The following is a 27,948-nucleotide window of genomic DNA, read 5'->3' as shown; positions in this document are numbered from 1 at the left end:
GCATTATCTGATATGCTACTGCAATCTCCTTAACAGGAAGAGAATTAACAATAAAGTTCAACTCTTGAATAGCTGCAAGGAGAAAAGATTAATTTACAGCTTTACTTCTCTTTGTCACAGTGGCTTAACAAAGATGTGAGGAAACAGCTTAAGTATAATCACTTTCCTTCCTCTCTTCTCTCTCCCTGTCTTCTCAGGTACTTCTACAATTTACAGAATCTTAGTTTGGCTTACTGCAGAAAGTTCACAGACAAAGGTTTACAGTACCTGAATTTGGGGCACGGATGCCACAAGCTCATCTATCTGGACCTTTCCGGCTGCACCCAGGTTTGTCTTTCAGCCTTCTCTTTCCTGCAGCAGGCAAAGAAGTCCTCCAGAGAACGGGCTGCATCCAGCCCCAGCCCTCATGTTATACTAACGCTGTGCACGGACTGCAGCACACTTTTCAGAGGTTTTGAATTACATGAACACAGCTGCTTAAATTTTGCCCAGGATTGCTACTATAGGCTCTTGGCTTCCCTCCATTGGAGTGTCACATCCACGAAGAGGCAGAGCTCATTGGATGATGAAGCAGACCACTTCTGTGTAGATACTCTGTGCACAATTATGATAGCAGAGTCCAAATCTTGAAAACTTTTTAGAATTGCTACCAAGATACAAACAAAGAAAAATATTTGGGGGAGAGGGTGGGGAGAATTTGCAAAGAACTTCCTGAAAAGTTAGTTTGCTTCCACATGGACTCTGAGAGTAAATAGTATTAGGTAAAATGCTACAAGTGATAAATGTGAGAAAGGAAATACAACAAAGATAATGATTTTTTTTAATTGCATTATATCCTTGGGCTAAATAACATGAAGATTTGAGGTCTACATGGGGAAATATTTAAGTCTGAAGGAACAAGACTAAGAAACCTGGGCAGAAAATAGTGTGGAATTGTGAAGGGTATGGCATGGCATGGTGGAAGCAGTTCCTGCCTCCTTGATAGTTTCTTCTGCTCTGTTTTGTTAGATTTAAGTCACCATTCATTTAACTTTTCTTCCACCTCTCTGTGTCTTGCTATTAGTGTCATAGTATGGTCATCATTCTATGAAAATAATATAATGACACAAATGAGAACTGTTACTATATACCAGGCACCATGTTGAGTGTTTCATACATATCACATTTACTGCTCATACAAATGCTGTGCACTATAGCTTATTTAGATGAAAAGACCAAGCTTCTCAGGATTGCACAGCTGGTAAAAACATACTGGTACTGCTATAAGCAGGTATTCCTGGAAAGAATACAGGGACAGAATGGATTTCTCCTCCAAGTTCTTGAATCGACAGAAATCTTACTTAGCCACCACGACTGGCATATCATGGTTTCCTGGTGCCCTAGGCATTGGGGAGGAAGTAGGGGAAAGGATGCTAAGCTAGGGCTGCAAGGCTAGAGTTTGCATTTGTTTAAATCCAATCTACTGATATGTCAATAGTTTGCTAAGCATCGACATCTGCCACTCTATGATCAAGAAGGCCTTAATGTTCCCTCCAGATTCTGACCCTGAATCCTTGACCTCCTTTTTCTTACTTTAGAAAACTTGCAGTTGTACATTCTGTTTTTGCTCCCTTTGAGATGTCAACTTCTTAAGAAGTTTCTTACCTGTTTTACAACCCATGAATGTCTTCCTCAAGGATCTGGGAGCCAGCCTTTGATGTGTAATCATCAAGAGAGAGAGCATCTGTATCTCTCAGTCTCTGTGGATTGATGGGGGCCTAACTTGGATATGAATGTCAGCAAACACAGATGGCCTGATCACAAAGGGAGAATATTTGCAAATTCAGAAATAACCCAATATGCTTTTGACACATCCCACTGATCAATCTCTCCCTGAAAGATACCTCCTTTAGTCCTTCTTTTAAAATTAAATTTTACTGGACTATAGTTGATTTACAGTGTTGTACAGCAAAGTGAATCAATTATACATATGCATGTATCTACTCTTTTTTAGATTCTTTTCCCACATAGGTCATTATAGAGTATTGAGTAGAGTTTCCTGTGCTATACAGTAGGTTCTTATTAGTTTTCTATTTTATATACAGTAGTGTCTAACTCATCTCAGTGCTTCAGAACCCTCCTCACAGTGTGACATAACTCCTTTTTCTTCTCAGTTTCCACCAAGTAATTATTGTAGCAACAACACAAATACATGCATAGACACACAAACACACATAAACATGTCCGAAGGTTAAATATTTTCAAACACAGCTCAAAGTCAGAGGTTTCAGACTGATGACTTTCTGGCCAGATATTTATGCAAAACATATAGATATAGTCTGTCTTTAAATTTTGAGCCAACATTTGGAATTTTGGAGTTTTCAAATAAAAATCTAGACTTTAAGCTTCTCTTAAAAAAATACATAAGAACTAGCAAACTTGGGCCTGCATTCCCACATGGTAAAAGGGGCTGGAACAGAGTCAGCCTCACCCCTTTGAAGTGGAGCCCTCTCCTCAGTTTACCGCCCTCTCCTCCACTCAGTAATGTCCAAACATGCACTTACTCTGGGACAGTTACCACTTCACTGCATTGCCTGCCTGTCTTAGTAGGTGTTTGAGTTTGGTCTGAATGTATCAAGAATAGATTTTGTTTCCTAAATGATCCTTAATTTGTAATTCTCAAACCACAATGATGTTAGTATTTCACATCATGCAAAATAATGTTAGGGTGTTCATTTTTTATTTATCTATATTCCATTTCCCTTTGTTCACTTAATAATTTAACAGCAAACAGAGATTTAACCCTAGTTGTCAGGCACTGGAAATTTTACCATTTGAAACTTTGTAAGAAATGGGCTCATTATGAACCATAGATATTTTAATAATGGCTGCTGCTATAACTTCAGGATGAATCAGTGTATTTTGGAAGTTACTGCGCCCAAGGGACTTATGAAGTCTTTTGAGGTGGTTTCATCTACTTTCCTGGCTCCATCTACCTACCTGTGAGGATAGTTTCACCCTACCTGGTCTAATTGCATTGGTATGACAATACAAAATGGTTTCAAAGAAGGAAAGCTGACTATTCACAGGTTTTATAGGTTCGTCCCTTGGAAACTAAAATGTAGTTTCTTTTTATATGTTTGGAATTTTGTGCTATGAAGACATGTGTTAATATATCTGACCAAGGAAAAATGTCCTAATAAAACAAAAAGAGTTGAGAATAGAAGCTTATGACTAAATGTTTTTCACTCGTGTTTACTGAGTGCCTGCTGCATACTGGGCACTGTGATGAGTAAAACAGCATCTCTGTCTTTGGAAACTCTGGATTAACATAAACAAAATATGTCAAGAGCTAAATGTTAATGTAGTCATGGCCGCCCAAACAAGGAAAGATGTATTTATATAATATTGTGAAAGTATTTGAACCATACGTGTTAGAAAAAATAAATAAGTGGATGAAGGAGAACTACAAAGAAAAGTGAAAATCAATTACATATGCTTTAGAAATATTCTACAGTCTTACGGGATTGGATAAACACTATAGGGTGCATTAAATTATATGACTGGTTTCCTAATGAATACTAGCACTTACATGTTCGCCTACACGTTATCATCATTGATGTGGCTGAAGTAATGCCTCTGCCCAGTTTCTTCTCTTTGGAAAAACCTCTGCTCGCCCTTGGCCTGAATTGTGATAGGGGTGCTGCAGTGAGCTCTCTCACTATCCTCTGCAAAGAAAAAAATTAAATTACCTGAAAACTCACCATCCAGAAATAATCAACACTACTAGGATTTCAGGGTCTTTATGCTATGCATGTCTAGACTTCTTTTGAATTGAAAAGGATTATATAGTACACATATCTTTCATTATTCCATGTCTTTATCCTATTAAATATTTTCCTGTAACTTACTTTTAAGAGTTATAATAGTATTCCATTGTATCAAAACACCAATTTATATTTAACCATTCATTACTGGCCTACAATTCTTTTTCCTGGTTTACCTTTTTTTTGGCTATCATAAATAATCTCTGAGGAAAATTATTGTAGCCATATCTTAGCATATGTGTTTATAATTTGGGATACAAATTTTTAGAAATGAAATGATCAGAGGTTATTTTTAAGGTTGTCCGTGCTCTACAAAGACTCTCAATTTACATTTATGATGAATGTAAAATAGTTTGCTATCTTCATAAATATATTCTATATAAAATACTTGTCAATTCAAGTTTTATATATATATATATATATATATAATATTTTCAATTTGTATTTCTTTGATTTCCAGGCAAAATTAGACCATACACAGGCACTTAATAAATATTTGTTGAATGATAGCATTTTTGTCTCAATATGCTGCCACTGTTAAAATATTTTTCAAAGTAATTAAAATTTTTCTTTCAAACTGGGGAATATTGGGGATAATGTAACTTAAGTTCCTGACACAGTTGGTGCTAAAAAATAAAGCCTATTAGTATATTTCTCTAAAAAATTTTTCTTCAGAACCTGAGTACAACATTTTCCTTACAGTATTTTCAGAAGAGGAAAAAAAAAAAAAACTACATTCACTTAATAAAATGATTCTGGCTGAATCAATTGAACAAATTTAATTTGTTTGCTTTTATATTTACTATTTACTCAAAGTTATAAAATCTAAGCTTATACCATAAAATGATTTTTAAAAACCATATTTAAATACAATGTGGTAAGACTCTTTGGAGACAAAATGGTTTTATCATGTAAAGACAGTACTCTTTCCTGTGCTCCTTTGTAATTTATGATCTGGGAGACATTTGGTGACAGTGAATGGATTCATCTTTTTCTACGTCTTAAGGAATGATGTATGACCTCACTCATGGTAGAGGTTTATCAGATGCTTGTTGAATATTTGGATTAATGTTTAGTTAAATAAGTGAAACTAATGAACCACTATATGAGATGTTAGTGATTTTCCTTTGCATCTCATTCTCTGCTTCAAGGAACCACTCCTCTCCCTTCTCTTGTGGTTCTGAGGAGCTGTCAGTCATGACCTCATGAAAGTAACATACCACAGTAATTGGGAGCATGGGTTCTGGGGCTGCTGCTGCTGCTGCTGTTGCCCCAGTCGTGTCTGACTCTGTGTGACCCCATAGATGGTAGCCCACCAGGCTCTGCTGTCCCTGGGATTCTCCAGGCAAGAACACTGGAGTGGGTTGCCATTTCCTTCTCCAATTGGGAGCATGGGTTCTGGGGCACCTGCATTTTAGTCCTGAGTTTGCTATTTGATAGGTATGGGGCTGGGGCAGGTCCTAATCTTTCTGTATACCTTACCTTCCTTATCTGTGAAATGGGGAAAATGCTATTAATGGTAACTACCTGTGTTTTGTATGAATTAAATGATTTGACACATATAAGAGGCTTACAATGATGGCTGCATATAGTAAATGCTTAGCCACTATTGGATATTATTTTTAGATTATTAACAGTGTTTTCCAATGGCCACTATCATTTGGTCCAGGCTTAGACATTCTTAAGTTCCATGTGCAATTGCTACAATTTTTCCAGGAAGAACATGACTCTAGCAGAACCCATTCAGAACTCTTTAGGTACTGTAACAATTTCATGTATACAAATACACACCCACACACACATACACATATATATACATGTGTATGTTATATGTATATTATATATATATATATAGTAAAATAAGTCAGAGAAAAGAGAAATCTATATGTTATAGCTTATATGTGGAATCTAAAAAAAACAAAAATAAGTGTATATACAAAACAGAAACAGACTCACAGACACAGAAAACAAACTTATGGTTATAAAAGGGGAGGGGAGGTCAGGAGGGGCAAATTAGGAGTATGGATTAACAGATAGAAACTACAGTACATAAAATAGATAAGCAACAGGGATTTACTGTGTAGCACAGGAATTATACCCAGTTATCTTATAACTTATAATGGAATATAATTTGCAAGAAAACCTAAATCACTATGCTATACACCTAAAACTAATACAATATTGTAATTTAACTATACTTCAATTAAAAAGTGAGCAAAACATGAAAGTCTTCCTCTAGCAACAAAAAAGAATACATTAATATACATACATTAATGTATTTTTAAATTCTTATATTGTGGTTCTGTGTGTGGATATTAATTCTCATAAATTGTATTGTGCTATAGCTCTCACTCTCTTTTCGATTTTTGACAATGTTTCTTAAGGTGCTTCTCTAAGTCACCTCTTCTCTTCAACCTCTTAATCACAGGGAGCCTCAAAGTTCAGCTTGTTTCTACCTTTCTTCACATCACACCCTTGGTGATGTCACCTATTAACAGATTATAGCTTTAAATATCACCTATAATGACAAACACACACACACACACATATGAAATCATATATGTGTAACATTCACACACAAATATATGTTCACATGCACATATACACATACATGTATGTAATGTATGTATATAAGAGTATGTTTATATATGCATATATACATATTTAAGTATATATGCTTATAGGAGTATATATGTATATGAGTACATATATATGTTATATAGAGAATACATGTATATATGTGTATACATTTATATACATACACACACATATATATATATGCATAGACATAGACACATATAATGAAAGATAATATGTATCTTCAATCCAGGCTTCTCTCTCAAATTTTAGATTCATATCTAAAAAAAAAAGTCTCTGCTCTAAAAAATAACTCCTTGCTCCTCCTTTGGCCTTCCCTATCTTAGTTAATGACAGCTCCATGTTTACAAATGCTTAGGCCAAAAGTCTTGAATTCATCTGTTACAGACTGAATTGTATCCCCTCCAAATTAATATGTGGAATTCCTAACCCCTAGTATCTTAGAATGTGAACTTACTTGGAAATGATGTCATTGCAGATGCAATTAGTTAAGATGATATCATTAGGGTGGGCCCTGATCCAGTGTGACTGATGTCTTTTTTTTTTTTTTAATTTGGGGAAATTTGGACACAAACATATGCATACTGGAGAGTGTCATGTAAACATGAAGACAGCCATCTACAAACCAAGGAGAGGAGCTTGAACCATATCCTTCCCTCACACTGAATGAACCAACACCCCAACACTGATCTTGGACCTTTTAGCCTCCAGAACTGCTGGATAACAAATTGCTCTTATTTAAGCCACCAGTTTGTGGTCCTTTGTTATAGCATACCTAGCCAACTAATATGGCAGTCTTAACTCCTCTTTTTCTCACACTCCACATGCACTCTTTCAGGAAGTCCAGTTGACTATCACTTCAGAATCTATCCAGGATCTGACCACTATAGTTACTACTCAAATCCAAGTCATCATCCAATCCATCATCTCTTGCCTGGATTACTGTGACAGTTTCCTAACTGGTCTCTCTGCTTTCACTTCAACCTCTAAGTTTCTTTTCAACAAGTAGCACCTAGAATGGTCTTCTGAAAACCGAAGTCTATGTACTCCCTCAGTTCAAATGCCTGGCAAGTCTTCCTATTTGCTCAATAAAACAAAAGCCTTGAAAGGACCTTCAAGACCCCATGTAATCTGCCTCCTTCTCTAACTGTCTCTCTGACATCACTTCCTATTATTCTTCCTGTTACCAACTCCTCTCCAGCCACACTGCCTTCCTTGCTGTTCTTTCAACACACAAGCTCTTGCCTCTGGGTTTTTTAAACTGGCTATTTTCCTTGCCCCCAACACTCTGCAGCTATCTGTACAGCTTCTCACCTTCTTTAATTCTATTTCATGAAAAGTGAAAGTTGCTCAGTCGTGTCCAACTCTTTGCGACCCCATGGACTGCACAGGGGCCAGACTGAATTCTTCAGGCCAGAATACTGGAGTGGGTAGACTTTCCCTTCTCCAGGGGATCTTCCTGACCCAGGAATCGAACCAGGGTCTCCTGCACTGAAGGCAGATTCTTTACCAAGTGAGCTATCAGGGAAGCTCTAGTCTACCTAATATATGCCCCTAATGAATGAAGAAGTGACTAAAAGGCATCAGCCAGAATGCTCCAAAGAGATCCACATTAGTTTTCCATGTTCATATCAGAGCTCTCTAAAATGTGAACTTGTTTCTTTCAAAATCTCAAAGCAGAAATATGGGTAGGATTTACAGTTTTAATGGAAAGGACAAATCTATCCTATGTGTACATGATAAAGTGCCAATTAGGAGGGCAGATTACTGGTTATGCTTTTCCTTTACCCTCTGCTCTGTGTGTTACTTCAAGGGTTCTCATGTTGATATTGCCTTTCCTACAGATTTATTGTTTCTCCAATTGTGTTTAGCAGTGGGTTATGGCATTATATAGAAAGTTAGGCATAGAATGATCACAGTTGTGCTGGTAACAAAGGCTAGGTTGTAGCCAGTCTCAGGTTGAAACCCAAATGTCCAGAAACCAGTAACCCTAAACATGGAGTGGGAAAAGGATCCAGATGAAAAGGGGGTAGTTTGGGCCAAGGTACAGATTTAAGATTTTCAGATTTAAGGTAAACCAGCGAGCAAGAGGGCTTATAATAGTTTCTGCCTCTCTGCTCCTCTGTTCTTCATTTCCATCCAGCCTAAACACTTTCACTAGGCTCACTTTTGGCCTTCTGCCTAAATACCCTCATGCTGTCTCATTTCCCCATTCATCAGGTTAATTTCATATATCCTTTGAGGCTCTGTTCAATGACAACCTTCTCCAGGAACCCTTCACTGACCCCTCCTTTCCCCAAACCCATCTGGGTTAAGATCTCTTCATTCCACTTCCAGTAAGTGTTCTCTATGTATTTGATGGTCTGATTATTTGTCTGCTCTCTGCCCCATTGTGAGCTCCTTATGGCCAGGACTGAGCCTGATTATCTGTACCTGTATCCTAAGTATATCATAAATACCTGACACATAGTAAGACTGATCAACGTTTCATGAATGAATGAATGAAACTGCAGCCGATTTCAGAGCATGGTTAGCAAGTTCTTCAGGGAGAAGCTCAGGACACTCATTAGGTGTCTGAGAAGCTGGTAACTTGCTAGAGCAAAGTCTGATTATCTTTTCTTGGTAAGAGCTGAGCCTGATATTTCTTCAGATTTACTGGGAGAAAAGAGCCTAGGAAACTACAAAATATTACAGTGAAAGTTATGGTTTCATCAACTGTTTTTCAGTTATTATGCAAGTCAACAAAAATGAAAAGGGATAGCATCCCAGAAATGTTCAAATGATTTTAGAATACTCAATATAGCAACAGAGGTTTATCAGTAGTTCTTATACTATTAAATCTCTCTGAGACTCATGAATCTTAAAGGTGGACTGTGTAAACTGCAAACTAGAAGATTCTAAGGTCATTTCGGTTCTCTCTACGCTACATAAATTCCAACCTCCCCTTTCAGAGAGGCAAAGATCATGGAAGGTCTTACTTATTCACCCCTGGGGTTTGTGGTAGAAGTGGGAGAAAGCTGCGGAGGCACCTCCAGAGATGACTGTATTAGCCAAATGGCACAGAGATTGCATAAGCAGAGCAATCTCATTCTCTCTCCCTCATAAGCAGAATGTACTGGGATGGTGAATGGAGCCCCAAACTAAAGTTAAGAGACCCCCATCTAGCCTTTGCTATGCCACATAAGCACCTGTGCAACCCTGGGAAGTTACGTGGTTTTTCTGCTTCAGTTCCCTCTTTTGTAGAATGGCTAGGTTAGGCTAGATCTCTGAGATCTTTTTCAGCTTTAGGATTTTGTGTTTCTATAAGATGATTAACTAAGATAACTAAAGGAGTATGAGTGGGGAAAAAGAATAATGAATTTTATTTTGGAAAAGCTGAATTTGAGCTTTCTGTGATACATCTAGTTGCCAATGACAAGAACTACTTGAAAGTGGAAGTCCAGTCCTTGCAGCAGAGCTGGGAATGGAGGCACAGATTTGGTAGTTTATCAATAGAGGGCAATTGGAACAGTAAGAGTTATGTGACCAGCTAAACCAGCTGTGAATAAAGAGATTATGTACCAAAATGAATTGGTAACAGCTAAATTAAAAATTATAATTTACTTATATTTTACCTTATTCTATATTTTAATGGATGGTGACTCCATTTAATCCAGTGGTATTCTGAGTCACCTGCTAATTCTGCCTGCTAATGCAGGGTTTAATCCCTGGGTTGAGAAGATTCCCTGGAGAAGGAAACGGCAACCCATGCCAGTATTCTTGCCTGGGAAATCCCATGGACAGAGGACAGAGGAACCTGGAGGGCTACAGTCCATGGGGTTGCAAAACAGGTGGACATGACTTAGCGACTAAACAACAACAATAAAAATTGGTACCATTTGTTGGGTATTGACGATGAACTAGGTGTTGAGGTATGTGCTCTGCATTTATTATCTCATTTAATATTTATAAATAACTATATGAGGTGTGTATCATTATTCCCATTTTTGAGATGTGGAAACTGAGCACTAGTGTGTTGGTAAACATCTAATACCTGAGAAGGAACAGGAAAATCCCTGAATTACAATGGTTGCTGACTTCCATGGTGTAAATACTCTCAGCATGGCCAAGCTAACAGAGGTCACTAAAACAGTGAGACAGGAAGAAATGCGCAGTATGTAATCAGTTCAGCTCAGTCGCTCAGTTGTGTCCGACTCTTTGTGACCCCATGAATCGCAGCACACCAGGCCTCCCTGTCCATCACCATCTCCCGGAGTTCACTCAGACTCAACGACCATCGAGTCCATGATGCCATCCAGCCATCTCATCCTGGGTCGTCCCCTTCTCCTCCTGCCCCCAATCCCTCCCAGCATCAGAGTCTTTTCCAATGAGTCAACTCTTCACATGAGGTGGCCAAAGTACTGGAATTTCAGCTTTAGCATCATTCCTTCCAAAGAAATCCCAGGGCTGATCTCCTTCAGAATGGACTGGTTGGATCTCCTTGCAGTCCAAGGGACCCTCAACAGTCTTCTCCAACACCCCAGTTCAAAAGCATCAATTCTTCGGTGCTCAGCCTTCTTCACAGTCCAACTCTCACATCCATACATGACCACAGGAAAAACCATAGCCTTGACTAGATGGACCTTAGTCAGCAAAGTAATGTCTCTGCTTTTGAATATACTATCTAGGTTGGTCATAACTTTTCTTCCAAGGAGTAAGCATCTATGTAATACTGTCATCATACACATATAATAAACATATATATCTTCAAGAATATAGATAACAGTAAAGCATAATAGTAAAATAATTATGAAGTCATGAGTTTGGGTGTTCGCTACATTTGTAATATAGCTTATTTAATTTTAAGTTTATATGTTTTAATTTTTTAGCTGGTTGTGTTTAACAACTGGCTTGCATAGTTTCTAAAATTTTAACAACATGCTCTTGCAAGCTAATATAAGCTATCTCCACATATAATGATGCCACGACAGGGTAAGTAACTTGCTTATTCACACTAAAAATGTCTGGACAAAGATTAGAACCTTGATCCATCTAATTCTGAAGACCAGGCTCTTAACCATTCAGTTCAGTTCAGTTGCTCAGTCATGTCCGATCCTTTGCGACCCCATGAACCATAGCATGTCAGGCATCCCTGTCCATCACCAACACCCAGAGTTTACTCAAACTCACGTCCATTGAGTCGGTGATGCCATCCAACCATCTCATCCTCTGTCGTCCCCTTCTCCTCCCACCATCAATCTTTCCCAGCATCAGGGTCTTTCCAAATGAGTCAGCTCTTCGCATCAGGTGGCCAAACTATTAGAGTTTCAGCTTCAACATCAGTCCTTCCAATGCACACCCAGGACGGATGATCCCTTTAGGATGGACTGGTTGGATCTCCTTGCAGTCCAAGGGGCTCTCAAAAGAGTCTTCTCCAACACCACAGTTCAAAAGCATCAATTCTTCGGCTCTCAGCTTTCTTTATAGTCCAACTCTCACATCCATACACGACTACTGGAAAAACCACAGCCTTAACTAGACAGACCTTTGTCAACAAAGTAATGTCTCTGCTTTTTAATATGCTGTCTAGGTTGGTCATAACTTTCCTTCCAAGGAGTAAGCATCTTTTAATTTCATGGCTGCAATCACCATCTGCAGTGATTTTGGAGACCAGAAAAATAAAGTCTGACACTGTTTCCACTGTTTCCCCATCTATTTCCCATGAAGTGATGGGACCAGATGCCATGATCTTCGTTTTCTGAATGTTGAGCTTTAAGCCAACTTTTTCACTCTCCACTTTCATTTTCATCAAGAGGCTTTTGAGTTCCTCTTCACTTTCTGCCATAAGGGTGGTGTCATCTGCATATATGAGGTTATTGATATTTCTCCCAGCAATCTTGATTCCAGCTTGTGCTTCATCCAGCCCAGCATTTCTCATGATGTACTCTGCATATAAGTTAAATAAGCAGGGTGACAATATACAGCCTTGACGTACTCCTTTTCCTATTTGGAACCAGTCTGTTGTTCCATGTCCAGTTCTAAGTGTTGCTTCCTGACTTGCATATAGGTTTCTCAAGAGGCAGGTCAGGTGGTCTGGTATTCCCATCTCTTTCAGAATTTTCCACAGTTTATTGTGATCCACACAGTCAAAGGCTTTGGCATAGTCAATAAAGCAGAAATAGATGTTTTTCTGGAACTCTCTTGCTTTTTGCATGATCCAGAGGATGTTGGCAATTTGATCTCTGGTTCCTCTGCCTTTTCTAAAACCAGCTTGAACATCTGGAACTTCACGGTTCATGTACTACTGAAGCCTGGCTTGGAGAATTTTGAGCATTACTTTACTAGCGTGTGAGATGAGTGCAATTGTGCAGTAGTTTGAGCATTCTTTGGCATTGCCTTTCCTTGGAATTGGAATGAAAACTGACCTTTTCCAGTCCTGTGGCCACGGCTGAGTTTTCCAAATTTGCTGGCATATTGAGTGCAGCTCTTTCACAGCATCATCTTTTAGGACTTGAAATAGCTCAACCTGAACTCCATCACCTCCACTAGCTTTGTTTTTACTGATGCTTCCTAAGGCCCACTTGACTTCACATTCCAGCATGTCTAGCTGTAGGTGAGTGATCACACCATCATAATTATCTGGGCCATGAATATCTTTTTTGTACAGTTCTTCTGTGTATTCTTGCCACCTCTTCTTAATATCTTCTGCTTCTGTTAGGTCCCTACCATTTCTGTCCTTTATTGAGCTGTTAGACTATCATTTTTAAAACTATAAAGTGCTATATACTGTATATGATAAAGAAATTATTGCTGCATTTAAATTTTGTATTTGAGAAAAATGTTATATGGTCTTAAGTGTCATCACTCAGGAGGGGTTTTAGTGGAAAAGCAGGCATGAATCAGAAAAGTCACAGTGCAATTTCTCTGTCTCTGGGTCAGCTCTTGGGCCCCAGTCTTTCTGTTAAAAGAATGTTTTGTGTCCTTTCTGAATCACACTTCAACCCATATTGGGAAAAATATTGAAGAATTTATGAAAAATTTTATGAATCTTATAGGTAAGACTCATATAAATTTAAATGGTTGTCATAATTATTAGTTTGAATACAACTTAATACAAGCCACATTGAAATAAAAAATAAAGAAAGAAAACAAAAGCCTATTGTTTAGGATCCATAGATTAATGTAATCTCTGTAGCCAAAATATTTAAAGATGTTTATTACATTAAGTAGTAAAAAATAAAACATCTGGCAACAATTTTTAGATCTTGAAGAATCGGATGACGAAATGATGAGTCTCACTGGACTCAGATCATATTTCCCCCTCCTGAAAATAGGTTTGAAAAAATTGTAATGCTTTCTGAAAAACTAAACTTATTTCAGTTTCTTCTCTCTTCCCTATCATAGCAAATGGCTTATACACAGAATTTCATGAACTGCTCATAAAACTCTACTTTAGTTCTTTGGATCTGGATGAAGCCAGTGGTTAGGACTGTAGCTGTAAAGCCTCCATCTAACTCAATAATCTAGACAAAAGAGCTCTGTGGAAATTGTGTTTTAAGAAGAAAGTATTGTAGCTGTGATTCTCTTAATTTAAAAGGAGATAAGCCTCCATTATAGCACATGGGAAGCTGTAAGTAATTGGCCAGTGGGTGAGGAAGAGAACAACGTGGTATACTCCACACAAGAATGGTAGAGTTTAGGAAGGGTCAGCCTGCTTCTGCAGATCACAGCTCTCAGTCATTGTGCAGTGAGTACATACATGCAGAGTTGGCACCCATGCTTGCCTTCCTGGTATCTGCAGGCTTCACTATCTTGTACTTTAGTTTTATTTTCCTTACTCACACTGAAAATGAAAGATTTTTCTTTTTTTTCATGTTTGGCTGTTCAATGTTTTTAGATAAATATGTCAATCTTTAACAAAGGATGATATTGACCATACCCGCCCCCCGCCCCGCCGCCGCTTCCACTTTAGAACTACTAATTCTCATTTACATTCTACACACAATTTACTTGACAGCTACTTGGCCTATTAACAAGCTGTTGTTGCATCATACTTTGCTCCCAGCACGGTGTTGTAAAGGGCCTGATGGGTAAGATGGGCAGGGATATTACACATGTGCACCTGGAATTATCAAACAAGGCAGAAGGTGCACACTGCAAAGTGAGGGCTCTGGTTGTTGGCGCTCTGAGATGTAAGAGAAAGAGACAGCTCTGCCTGAAGCCTCTTCCAGAGCTACCTGGGAGAGGTGCATTAGCGGACATAGAGGCAGGAGTGGCCATGAAGAATATATAGACTGGAAAGCACAGGCACATGCAAAGAGAGAGAGTGGTAGGGATGATAATTAGGCCTCTTATCCTATCACCACAGAGGACACAATATTTGAAAGCCTGTTAAGCCCTCTTAACACAGATCCTGGGAAGTGTTGCTATTGAAGCCTGTGGCACATTTGAATGCAATAAAACAGAAAGTTCCATAATGTTTTGGGAGAAATCCTTCTTTCCAACAGTTCATTCCAGGCTTCTTTGAGGTTATCAAGAGGTTATGAAGGATATATGGAAATGACTGAAGTCATCACATTACTCATTAGCCATTGGTTATAGTGCTGGTTCAAATGAGAGGAACAGCTGAAAATGGTACAGGAACACAACATGGGCTATGTCTACCTAAGATGGGTATTTCTGTCCTCGAGAGTCTCACCCTACATATATCTCTTTTCCTGTGTTGTTGAGCTGACTGATTCAGAGACAATGTTGTAAAGAAGGACTGGAAAATGGGAGCTCGGTAAGATGTGATCCTCCCCGAGGAGGGATCTGAGCTAGATTGTGCTGCTCAGCACTTTGGTCTTCTTTTCGTGTGGCTCACTGAGAGCTCATTTCCTTCACAGACCACTCAGTCCTGTTGTTCTGGAACCCAGCCCGAGGCAGATGGAGAGAATTTCCCCGTGAGCACCAAGGCTTCTCTGCCCCCATTAGCAGCAGTAGCTGTCTGCTGGGACTTGAGACTGGAACACCACTGGTGTGGCCAGCTTCTCCAAGTTCCCAACCAATGGGAGCTTAGCCAGAAAACAGCAGTGTGGCAGGGGTCCAGTTGTCCAAATTGAAGCCAAAATTACCTCAAAAGTAAACATAAATCCCAGTGTGGCAGGGATCCAGTTGTCCAATTGAAGCCAAAATTACCCCAAATTTTATAAGAACCCTATACAGAAAATGCACAGATATCAGATCTGGCAAAACCCAGGATTTTACCATGGTAAAATAGTTTGCTTTTTCTCTTAGAGAGGAATCTTTAATTTTAGGCTTGTATCTTCATTACTTCAGTGAAAAGAAAGGACAACTAATGGTTGGCCTAAAAGATTCTGGCAGGAATATTTGAGTCATAAAATATTAGCCAAGCATCTTTTTGGATATTCTAAAATAAACTATGTACAGAACTAAGCATTTCATGCCAGGACAAAACTGAAAAGCTTTTCTCAGAGGTCTCCCTGCCCCTCCCCCTTCCTTTCCTGGATCCAATCTTACTGGTTGATGGCACCCAGTTTTTGGCTGCATTACAAGGAACCACTCAGCTGCGGCTGATTTCTGCTATCACTTTTTCCCCCTTGTTCAGGAAATCTTGTCATGAACATGTTTCCAAGACAGCAAGAAAGAAAAAGTTTTTTACTTGTTTTGGGGAAACCATTATTGGAGATACAAGTGTTAGGCTAATAGACTTGTTGTTATTATTTAGTTCTTAGCCACTTAGTTGCTTAGCCACTGGGGAAGCAGGGCAATATGCTAGGGTTGAGAAAAGGGGAGAAATTTAGAAGTGTTGTGAAAAACAACTGCTCCCATCCCTGGATCTGGAGTTATTCACTATGGGGAGAAATGGTCTCTAGCCTTGGCTCTGCTGTTGACTGTGTGACTCAAGAACATCCGTTCATTCATTCAGCACTTACGGAGCACCCACTCTGTGTGTGGCACTGTGTCCAGCACCAGGGATATACCATGAGGAACAGATAAGGAATCTATTCTCAAATCACCCAACTTCTCTAAATACTGTTTCTTCATACTTATGGTGTGAGGGATACACTAGAATGATCTCTCAAGGTCTTTTACCTCTAGTTCTTGTATCTCTATTTTTCAGTGAGCTCACAATATGCCCAGAAGAACGGTAACAGGAAAACTGGTACTCAAACACATACCAGGGATCATGCTAACGAACCACTTTCATATACATGCTTCTGTTTTCTCAAGAATCTCCTAAAATAAGTATTATTATATCCATTTTACAGATGAGACAACTAAGCATCAGACAGGTTGAATTGCCTTTTGTTATAAGTGAGAAAGAGATAGACTCAAACCCAGCAACCCAGCTCTCTGCTGGCTCCAAGCCCAGCATTCTTTCCCTGCTCTCTGTTCTCCAGATTTATAATGTTAATTTATCTCCCCTGGACTTTTCCCTGTGAGTAGTTATGGAAAACTTATTCAAGAACCCATGGCAGTACAATATGAAATACCTAATTTTTGTCTTATGGGTCTTCCATTAGTTTTTTCTCCCTCTTTACCGACTAAGCTTTTCTTATTCATCCCAAGGGTGATCTTGCCACTTCATCTAAGCCAAGTGTTCCCACTGCTTTGCCTCTGCTTGTACTTTACCTTCAACTTTGAATCATTTTCAGTCTTGTCTGTAGTCAAATTCTGTACTCTTTCCCAGACTTTGTCTTACTCCTAAATTTAATTCACCCATCCCCTAATAGTTATTCAACACAGTAAGAAGTTTAAAAGAAAAACAGTATAAAATCATCTCCTTGGGGGAAATAAAACATGCACAGATGATAGGACTCTTATATGCTAAAATAGTTATAAACGTGTAAGGGCGAGAGACGAAAGGTAGCAGGATAGGGCTGGAGTCAGTGGGACTTGAGGAATAGCTAAGGCTTGATTAGATGAAAAGAAAAAAGGGGTGGAGAAAGGTTACAAGGTCAGACAAAGAGCAGACAGGTCCACTGAGTACTGGAGAAGTTGGATGCCTTTCTGGCCAGAATGACGAAGTCTGAAGAGCTCTGGAAGCTGGGATGGAACAGTTGAACTGGATGTTATTGTTGAAGAATGTTAATCAGAAGGAGTACTGGATTAAGAATTTGCACATCTGTGTTCTTGCTCTACTAATCTGTAATCTGGAGAAAATCGATCAAGAGATCTGAGTCTCCATTTCCTCATCTCTTAGGGCTACTTCAGTCTATAGACGTCTCAGCTCCTTAGAACAGCCTCTTTTGTTTTACTGTTCCTGCCTCCAGACATTTTGTAGTATGCCTTTTAAGTGTGAGCAGTCATGAGACCTTTCACAACATAGTATAATCACATATACTCTATGAGAACTTTCACAGTGCTAAAAACATGATTGGTCACAAAGCTACACAAGTTAAATAATAAAAATTAAGTTATACAGTCTAAATAATGAAACTCAGGATATACAAGTTAAATAGTACTTATACACAAGCATTAGAAATGGAATTTTGGATTGGGAGTTTGGGATTAGGAGATGCAAACTAGTATACATAGGATGGATAAACAACATGGTCCTGCTGTACAGCACAAGGAACTATATTCAATATACTGTACTGTAATAAATCAATATACTGTAATAAATCATAATGGAACAGAATATATATCTGAATCACTTTGCTGTACAGCAGAAAATGACCCAACATTGTAAATCAACTATATACTTCACTAAAATATTTTTTTAAATGGAATGTTTCCCCTACTGATTTCAAATTTTAACTTTAGGACACTTAGTTCAGTTTAGTCGCTCAGTCGTGTTTGACTCTTTGTGACCCCATGGATTGTAGCACGCCAGGGTTCCCTGTCCATTACCAACTCCTGGAGCTTGCTCAAACTCATGTCCATTGAGTTAGTGATGCCATCCAACCATCGCATCCTCTGTCATCCCCTTCTCCTCCTGCCATTAATCTTTCCCAGCATCAGGATCTTCTCCGGTGAGTCAGTTCCTTGTATCAGGTGGCCAAAATATTGGAGCTTCAGCATCAGTCCTTCCAATGAATATTCAGGACTGATTTCCTTTATGACCGACTAAGTTCCTTAATTAAATATTTAGAATTAAAGTTTTAAGACTTGAGACTTTGTGTTTTAACTTGAAAATATGGGGCAAAAATAAGGTCTTAGGGCTTTCTTTTTAGTTGTGTATGAGTCAAACAGTTATTGGTGCCAGATGGGGTGGATGGTCTCAAAGATGCTGATCTGGATAAAAACGTGGCCAAGCAAGCTTAGATGAACAGCCAGGAAAGCAGCCAAGAGCAAAAAGAGCATTAACCATGAGTCTAGGAAAACTCAACGTCCAAAATATGCACGGAAGCTGTGATGTTAATTTTAGTGTTACTTGAACGGGCCATGGGTGCTCAGTTTTTTGGATAAATATTATTATAGGTTTGTCCATGATGGTGTTTCTGTATGAGATCAATATTTAAATTGTAGACTGACTAAAGCAGATTGCCTTCCTCAACGTTTGGTGGGTCTCATCTAATCTGTTGAGCATCTGAATAGAACAAAAAGGCTGAGAGAGAAAATATACTCTCTATCTAGGGCCAGACATCTTGGAATGTGAAGTCAAGTGGGCCTTAGAAAGCATCACTACAAACAAAGCTAGTGGAGGTGATGGAATTCCAGTTGAGCTGTTTCAAATCCTGAAAGATGATGCTCCGAAAGTGCTGCACTCAATATGCCAGCAAATTTGGAAAACTCAGCAGTGACCACAGGACTGGAAAAGGTCAGTTTTCATTCCAATTCCAAAGAAAGGCAATGCCAAAGAATGCTCAAACTACCACACAATTGCACTCATCTCACATGCTAGTAAAGTAATGCTCAAAATTCTTCAAGCCAGGCTTCAGCAATACGTGAACAGTGAACTTCCTGACGTTCAAGCTGGTTTTAGAAAAGGCAGAGGAACCAGAGATCAAATTGCCAACATCTGCTGGATCATGGAAAAAGCAAGAGAGTTCCAGAAACACATCTATTTCTGCTCTATTGACTATGCCAAAGCCTTTGACTGTGTGGATCACAAGAAACTGTGGAAAATTCTGAAAGAGATGGGAAAACCAGACCACCTAACCTGCCTCTTGAGAAACCTGTATGCAGGTCAGGAAGCAACAGTTAGAACTGGACATGGAACAACAGACTGGTTCCAAATAGGAAAAGGAGTATGTCAAGGCTGTATATTGTCACCCTGCTTATTTAACTTCTATGCAGAGTACACATCATGAGAAACACTGGACTGGAAGAAACACAAGCTGGAATCAAGATTGCTGGGAGAAATATCAATAACCTCAGATATGCAGATGACACCACCCTTATGGCAGAAAGTGAAGAGGAACTAAAAAGCCTCTTGATGAGAGTGAAAAAGTTGGCTTAAAGCTCAACATTCAGAAAACAAAGATCATCGCATCTGGTCCCATCACTTCATGGGAAATAGATGGGGAAACAGTAGAAACAGTGTCAGACTTTATTTTTTTGGGCTCCAAAATCACTGCAGATGGTGACTGCAGCCATGAAATTAAAAGACACTTACTCCTTGGAAGAAAAGTTATGACCAACCTAGATAGTATATTCAAAAGCAGAGACATTACTTTGCCGACTAAGGTCCGTCTAGTCAAGGCTATGGTTTTTCCAGTGGTCATGTATGGATGTGACAGTTGGACTGTGAAGAAGGCTGAGCGCCGAAGAATTGATGCTTTTGAACTGTGGTGTTGGAGAAGACTCTTGAGAGTCCCTTGGACTGCAAGGAGATCCAACCAGTCCATTCTGAAGGAGATCAACCCTGGGATTTCTTTGGAAGGAATGATGCTAAAGCTGAAGCTCCAGTACTTTGGACACCTCATGTGAACAGTTGACTCACTGGAAAAGATTCTGATGCTGGGAGGGATTGGGGGCAGGAGGAGAAGGGGACGACAGAGGATGAGATGGCTGGATGGCATCACCGACTCTATGGACGTGAGTCTGAGTGAACTCCGGGAGATGATGATGGACAGGGAGGCCTGGTGTGCTGCGATTCATGGGGTCGCAAAGAGTCGGACACGACTGAGCGATTGAACTGAACTGAACTGAACTGAACTGATGCCTGTCTTCAAGCTAGGACATCAGTCTTTGCCCGTCTTCAGACAATACTCTCAGCTCTCCTGGTTCTTCAGCTTACCAACTGCAGATCTTAGGACTTTTTAGCCTCTATTGTTTCTTGAGCCAGTTCCTTATAAGAACTTTATCTATCTATCTATCTATGCATGTTTTTTCTTCCTTCCTCCCTTTCCATCTATTTGTCTATCTGTCTATCTACCTAGCTACTTGTCTCCTATTGGATCTGTTTTTCTGGTGAACCCAGACTAACACAGTAGCATTAGGACCCACATCATAATGGGTGGTTGTGAGGATGACACAGACCAGTTTTGTGAAGATATATTGGAGCTGAAGGTCTAATATTTTGGCCACCTACTGTGAAGAGCCAGCTCATTGGAAAAGACCCTGATGCTGGGAAAGACTGATCATAAAAGGAGAAAGGGGCAGCAGAGGATAAGATGTTGGATAGCATCACCGACTCAATGGACATGAATCTGAGGAAATTCTGGGAGACAGTGAAGGACAGGGAAGCCTGGCATGCTGAAGTGCATGGAATTGCAGAGTTGGACATGTTTGAGTAACTGAATAACAATACGAATATTGCCTTAAAAAGTGCCTGGTAAACAATAAGTGTTACTTAAATGATAGCTATTATGAGCCCTACTAGGTTCCTAGAGCTCACCACAGCCTCTCGTGGACCATTTTGGATCCTATTATCAGAAACTTTTTCTTCCAGTCCATGAGTGAGGAGTAGGAGTAAGAGGAATTCACCAAATGTCTTCCTGAGCTTTACCAGGGAGTCTTTGAAATCATCTAACAGGACGTTTTTAGGCCAAATATCACCTAGAGGCTTGGCTTTTTAACACGTTGAAAGGACCATGTCCTGGAGCAGAAGTCTTCAGTAGACACTTTCAGCATATGTTAGATTTCTTTAGGTATGTGACTGCAAGCCTACTGTGTGAGGAAGAGGACTGAATTTCCTTCTTCTTTCCTTTTATTCAATTTTTTCTGATTACAGAAGAATTATATGCTCATTAAATAAGATTTTTAAAACACAAAAGAAAATAAAAGTCATTCATGAGCTCAGCACCCAAAGATAAACAATATTTTGAAATGTTTCTAGTTTTTTGTCTATTTGTCTGTGACACATGTATTTTTTAAAACAACATCGAGATCATAATATATACGGCTGCTATTCCTCTATCTCCCTGTCATTTTGTGAAAATGACCTGGTACGAGAGTTCCCCCTGATATTTTGTTTTTGGAAAGAGTCTTACTTTCCCATTACTGAATCAGAGTGTCATCTTATTGCCCATCCATGACCATTTGTTAGGAAATAAAGTCTAAATAACAATGTTATTTTAAGATAATTCATAGGGAAATATATTTGATCTTTTGACCAGTAACTATTTTTGAACACTCTCTACCACTGTTGCTTCTATTAATGTAGATAATGAAAGCTATAGTAATCAAAACAGTGTGGTACTGCCACAGGACAGACATGTAGAATTGAGAGTCCATTAATCTATACTGTTATGGCCAACTGATTTCCAACACAGGTGCCAAGACCATGCAGTTGGGGAAAGAATATTCTCTTCAACAGCCGGTGCTGGACAAGTGGATTATCCATGAAAAAATGAAGTAGGTTCCCTACCTCATACTATATACAAAAATTAACTGAAAATGGACCAATGACCTAAATATGAACTAAAATGACAACACTTAGAAGAAAACACTGAGAATAAATCTACATGACCTTAGATTTAGCAATGGATTATTAGATATGACATCAAAAGCATAAGCAACAAAAGAAAAAGCTGAGAAAATGGACTTCATCAAAATAAAAAACTTGTGTATCAAAGGACATTATTAAAAAGTGAAAAGACAACCTAAAGAATGAACAAAATATTTCCAAGTCATATATCTAGGGGTCTAGAATCCAGAATATACAGGAACTCTTATAACTCAACAAATGACAAATGACCAATTAAAAAATAGTCAAAGGACTTGAATAGACATTTCCCTAAAGAAGATATTCAAACAACTAATAAGCACATGAAAAGATTTCAATTTCATTAGTCATTGGGCTTCCCTGGTAGTTCAGCTGGTAAATTGTCTGCCTGCAATGTAGGAGACCCCAGTTCAATTCCTGGGTTGGGAAGATCTCCTGGAAAAGGGATAAGCTACTCACTCCAGTATCCAGCTGGTAAAAAATCTGGTAAAAAATCTGCCTGCAATGCAGATGTCATTAGGGGGATGCAAATCAAAATTACAATGAGGTACTACTTCAAACTCAGGAAATTTTTTGAAAAAGGAAAATATGAAAAAATAAAAAATAAATTTTGGCAAAGATGTGGAGAAATTAGGACCCTTGTAGATTGTTGGTGAGAATGTAAAATAGTACAGCCACTGTAGAAAGTATTTTGGTGGTTCTTAAAAAGTTAAAAGTAGAATTACCATATGATCTGGCAATCTCACTCCTAGGTGTATATCCAAAGGAATTTAAAACTGGTATTCAAACAAATAGATGTACATGTATGTTCCCAACAGCACTATTCAAAATATCCAAAAGATCTAAAACAGATAAGTGGATAAACAAAATGTGGTATCTCCATAAAATAGAATATTATTCAGCCATAAAAAGGAATAAGGTACTGACACATATTATATTTTGAACTTCAAAAACATCAGGGCAAGTGAAAGAAACTAGACACAAAATGACCACATACTGCATAATTCCACTTGTAAGAAATATTTACAATAGGTAAATCCATAGAGACAGAAAACAGATTAGTGATTGCCAGGGGCTAGGGAAGGTGTGTATGGGGAGCAACTTCTTAATAAGTAAAAGGATTTTTTTTAGGGTGATAAATATGTTTTGAAACTACATAGAAGTTGTGACTATTCAAAATTATGATTACTTCAGTTCAGTTCAGTTACTCAGTCATCTCTGACTCTTTGCGACCCCATGAACTACAGCACACCAGGCATCCCTGTCCATCACCAACTCCCAGAGTCCACACAAACCCATGTCCACTGAGTCGGTGATGCCATCCAACCATCTCATCCTCTGTTGTCCCCTTCTCCTCCTCCCTCAATCTTTCCCAGCATCAGGGTCTTCTCAAATGAGTCAGCTCTTTGCATCAGGTGGCCAAAGTATTGGAGTTTCAGCTTCAACATCAGTCCCTCCAATGAACACCCAGGACTGATCTCCTTTAGGATGACTGGCTGGATCTCCTTGCGGTCTAAGGGACTCTCAAGAGTCTTCTCCAACACCACAGTTCAAAAGCATCAATTCTTCAGCGCTCAGCTTTCTTCACAGTCCAACTCTCACATCCATACATGACCAATGGAAAAACCATAGACTTGACTAGACTGACCTTTGTTGACAAAGTGATGTCTCTGCTTTTGAATATACTATCTAGGTTGGTTATAACTTCTCTTCCAAGGAGTAAGCGTCTTTTAATTTCATGGCTGCAATCACCATCTGCAGTGGTTTTGGAGCCCGGAAAAATAAAGTCAGCCACTGTTTCCCCATCTATTTGCCATGAAGTGATGGGACCAGATGCCATGATCTTAGTTTTCTGAACGTTGAGCTTTAAGCCAACTCTTTCACTCTCCTCTTTCACTTTCATCAAGAGGCTCTTTAGTTCTTCTTCACTTCCTGCCATAAGGGTGGTGTCATCTGCATATCTGAGGTTATTGATATTTCTCCTTAGTTAAGAGACTTTAAGTGACTAATTTTATGTTATATGAATTTTACTTCAATACAAAATAGAATAACAAGTTAAACAGGCTTACCCTGGTGATCATTTCACAAAACATACACATAAAGAAATCAAGATTAGAATATGTGTTTCCTTTTTATGTCTGCAACATGTTATGGTTTCAATTTTAAAGCACAGTAAACCAATCATAACACATCTTTGGTTATTACTATCTGTGGGTTTTATTAGAGGTGATGCTAATGAGTTCTCCCGTCATTTTTACCAACTTTGTACAATTCAGATTTCAGTCCAAGGCTTCAGGAACATTGCAAACAGCTGCAGTGGGATAATGCATCTGACTATCAATGACATGCCAACTCTGACAGACAACTGTGTAAAAGTAGGTATTTGGAAACTACATTTTCTTCTCAGTCCTATTTGGTAGGCATATTTTCTAGTGGCTTGAATTATTGAAAAATATGAATGGGCTTTTTATTCCAGTTGATGTTTATATGAAATTTATACACACATTTGAACATTTGAATCTTTAAATACCCTAAGAAACTTCATTTCACATTTAGGATATTTTTATTTCAATGATATTGCAATGAAATCTTATAAAATCATATGTAAGCTTAAGCATAAACCTTAAGTCTGGTTCTACATGTTAAGCTTCTAAATGTTCTGATTTCTTTCAGCATTCCATTGTCTCATGTTTTCCTATCTTTTGTGATATCATTTAGTTGATTCCTATGCATTACTCAAATGTAAATGTAGTAAAGTATATTGGAAAAAGTAAACGTTCCCATTTTCTTTGACAATAGGACAACTTAATAGTTAATGTGTCCGTTTTTGAAGACTGAGAGAAAAAATAATCTCATGACTTTGATAAATGTGTTCTATATAATCTGATTAATCTTTTATTTTTTTCCTTCTAAAGGCTTTAGTTGAAAAATGCCATCGTATTTCATCAGTAGTTTTCATTGGTGCACCACATATTTCCGATAGTACTTTCAAAGCTCTATCTGCTTGTGACATCAAAAAGATCCGATTTGAAGGTGTGAGATATTAAAAAGTAGTTTAGCATTAATTTTTACTTTTAATCTTGTGGTGATTCAAGTACAATCCTTAACTTTTTCTTTTTTAAAAAACAGGAAATAAAAGGATTACTGATGCATGCTTCAAACTTATAGACAAGAGTTATCCAAACATCAGTCACATTTACATGGTAGACTGCAAGGGAATAACAGATGGCAGCCTCAAATCACTCTCACCTTTGAAGCAACTCACTGTGTTGAATCTGGCAAACTGTGTAAGGTAAGCAGTCATTCAGTCAAGAAACACTGATTATCTAGAATGTTCCAAGCTTCCTCAAGATGCTCATTGTTAGTATAGTAAACATAAAAGTCAGGGATGTCAGGGATCTAAGTAGAGGTAAGTGCAGAGTTCTGTGGTAAAACAAAGGAGGGGCACCCAACCCAGACTAGTTACATGTGGGCACGGGGAGATGATCAGGGAATGCTCAGGGTATGTGGAATCACAGGCTCTTGTAAGATTAAATGAATTCACTAGAACATTAGTGGGCTACTTATCCTAGTGAAGGTTCTCACAGCTAGTTCAGTTAATAGGTCTTTTTCCCAAATGGACTTTCTGACTTGCCTATGAAGAACCAATCTTACTGAAGTGTTTACTCTGGGGTACTAGTTAGATTTTTCCTCTATGGGGATCTGCTCACAGATGGCAAGTTCTTACTGAAACTGTTTTTTTCACCTGAGCTACAAATAGGCTTCTAACCTGGCATTCTCAGGTGGGCAAGGATCCAATTCTTGCTAAAATTTCTTCCCCAATTGATATCTCAGCCTCTTTCCTATGTAAATTTCTTAAATAATATGGGGCCAGAAGATAACAAAACAGCATGTGATTACAAAGAAATTGGTTAATAGTTTATATAACATAAGACAAGTCAGAGTAATAAGCTAAGCTAAACAAAATCTTAACCCATGGTCCCCATTATTAAAATGGGGAGTCACCGAGGGTTGGGAGGGAAGGCAAAGACAGGATTTGAAATGGGAAAACCTGGATTAGGAAATGAAGCCTCTAGTTAATAGCCAATAAGGAACTGAGGCCTCCTACCAACAGACATGTAAGTGAATTTAGAAGCAGATCTTTCACACTCAGTAAATCCTGCAGATGACTAAAGCCCCAGCTGATATCTTGTAGTTGCAAGCTCATGAACAAGCTGGCATCATGATGGAAGCACAATATGGAAGCTATCATACAACAGCTAATGGACTTCCCTGGTGGCTCAGCTGGTAAAGAATCTACCTGCAGTACGGGAGACCTGGGTTCTATCCTTGGGTTGGGAAGATCCCCTGGAGGAGGGCATGGCAACCCATACCAATATTCTTGCCTGGAGAATCCCCATGGACAGAGGAGGCTGGTGGGCTGCAGTCCACAGGGTCACAAAGAGTTGGACACAACTGAGCAACTAAGAATGTAACAGTTAATCCTATTTGTATTAACATGAAATAAAATTGAATTGCACTCATATATTTCACTCAGGCTTCTGTAGGGTAATTAATTTTAAAAATAAATGGAGGTTTTTATGCTTCTAGCAGTATAGTTGACAAAACACTTCAAAGGACTCCTTGCTATTAATACAAACAATTTAGATTCTTAATGAAACATACTTTCAATACATTGCTGAGCCTACAAAGAGTAAGAGAAATATCCAGTTCATGATTCATCACCATCCTCTCAATGAGCAGACTCTCTGAGATGGAGAGTGAAGGGCAAGCAAACATAAAAGGTGGAGCTGCTATTAGGATAAATGTTCAACATTGGCATTGAGAGAATCAATTTTAGTAAGACTCAAGATAGGGAAGCAGGATGACACTTCTGCAGTGTTTGGACCCTTCAAAAGGGACAAAATATTCTCAAGTAGATAGTACCCAAGCCCCTGGAAGAAGTTATCTGCAAGCTTTTTTGAAGGAAAGCATCTTCTCTTTAAGCATCTGGGATTCCCATAGGTTAAGATCAAATGAATAGATGTTCACAATTAAAGACCATCAAATGTATGAAGATATGCGTCATCAAGTGTACAAAGATATGCAATATAAATTTGAGCTGAGTAATTCAGGTATTAGAAGAATCAGTCATAGAATATTAAGTAACTATGTATAAAATGTTTGACTAAATAGATAATGGAACCAGAAATATGAGCAGGCAACAAAATACAATAAAAATAACTAGACTAGCTGTGGAAGTAAAAGACATTGGCTCCTTGGAAGAAAATGCGACAAACCTATGACAAACCTACAGAACATATTGAAAAGCAGAGACATCACTTTGCCTACAAAGGTCCATATAATCAAAGCTATGGTTTTTCCAGTAGTCAAGTATGGATGTGAGAGTTTGACCATACAGAAGGCTGAGTGCCAAAGAATTGATACTTTCGAACTGTGGTACTATAGAAGACTCTCAAGAGTTCCTTGGATAGCAAGGAAATCAAACCAGTCAATCCTAAAGGAAATAAACCCTGAATATTCACTGGAAGGACTAATGCTGACGCTGAAGCTCTAATACTTTGGCTACTTGATACAAAGAGTCAACTCTTTGGAAAAGACCCTGATGCTGGGAAAGATTGAAGGCAGGAGGAGAAGGTGATGACAGAAGATGAGATGGTTGGATGGCATCACTGATTCAATGGATAAGAGTTTGAGCAAACTCCAGGAAATAGAGAAGGACAGGGA

The 27,948-nt window shown here is 38.7% G+C and overlaps 2 protein-coding genes across 2 annotated transcripts in view; one reads left to right on the top strand and one right to left on the bottom strand.

Annotated features, from left to right (window-relative positions):
• LRRC17 (leucine rich repeat containing 17) overlaps positions 1 to 736 on the bottom strand; it is a 41,131-nt gene extending 40,395 nt beyond the window's left edge. Inside the window, exon 1 of the mRNA XM_040260766.1 lies at positions 268 to 736. The gene's annotated coding sequence lies outside the window, so the exon portion shown is untranslated. The remainder of the gene's footprint in view (positions 1 to 267) is intronic.
• The window catches only part of FBXL13 (F-box and leucine rich repeat protein 13), a 201,303-nt gene that overhangs the window by 109,124 nt on the left and 64,231 nt on the right, over positions 1 to 27,948 (top strand). Inside the window, exons 11-14 of the mRNA XM_040260768.1 lie at positions 198 to 327; positions 24,498 to 24,596; positions 25,137 to 25,254; positions 25,351 to 25,513. Coding sequence (XP_040116702.1) covers positions 198 to 327; positions 24,498 to 24,596; positions 25,137 to 25,254; positions 25,351 to 25,513 — 510 coding nt within the window. The remainder of the gene's footprint in view (positions 1 to 197; positions 328 to 24,497; positions 24,597 to 25,136; positions 25,255 to 25,350; positions 25,514 to 27,948) is intronic.

Source organism: Oryx dammah, unplaced genomic scaffold, assembly GCF_014754425.2.
Source record: "Oryx dammah isolate SB20612 unplaced genomic scaffold, SCBI_Odam_1.1 HiC_scaffold_18, whole genome shotgun sequence".
Classification (NCBI taxonomy): Eukaryota; Metazoa; Chordata; class Mammalia; order Artiodactyla; family Bovidae; genus Oryx; species Oryx dammah.
The sequence above is the reverse complement of the archived record's forward strand: the minus strand, read 5'-3'. Positions and strand labels throughout refer to the sequence as shown.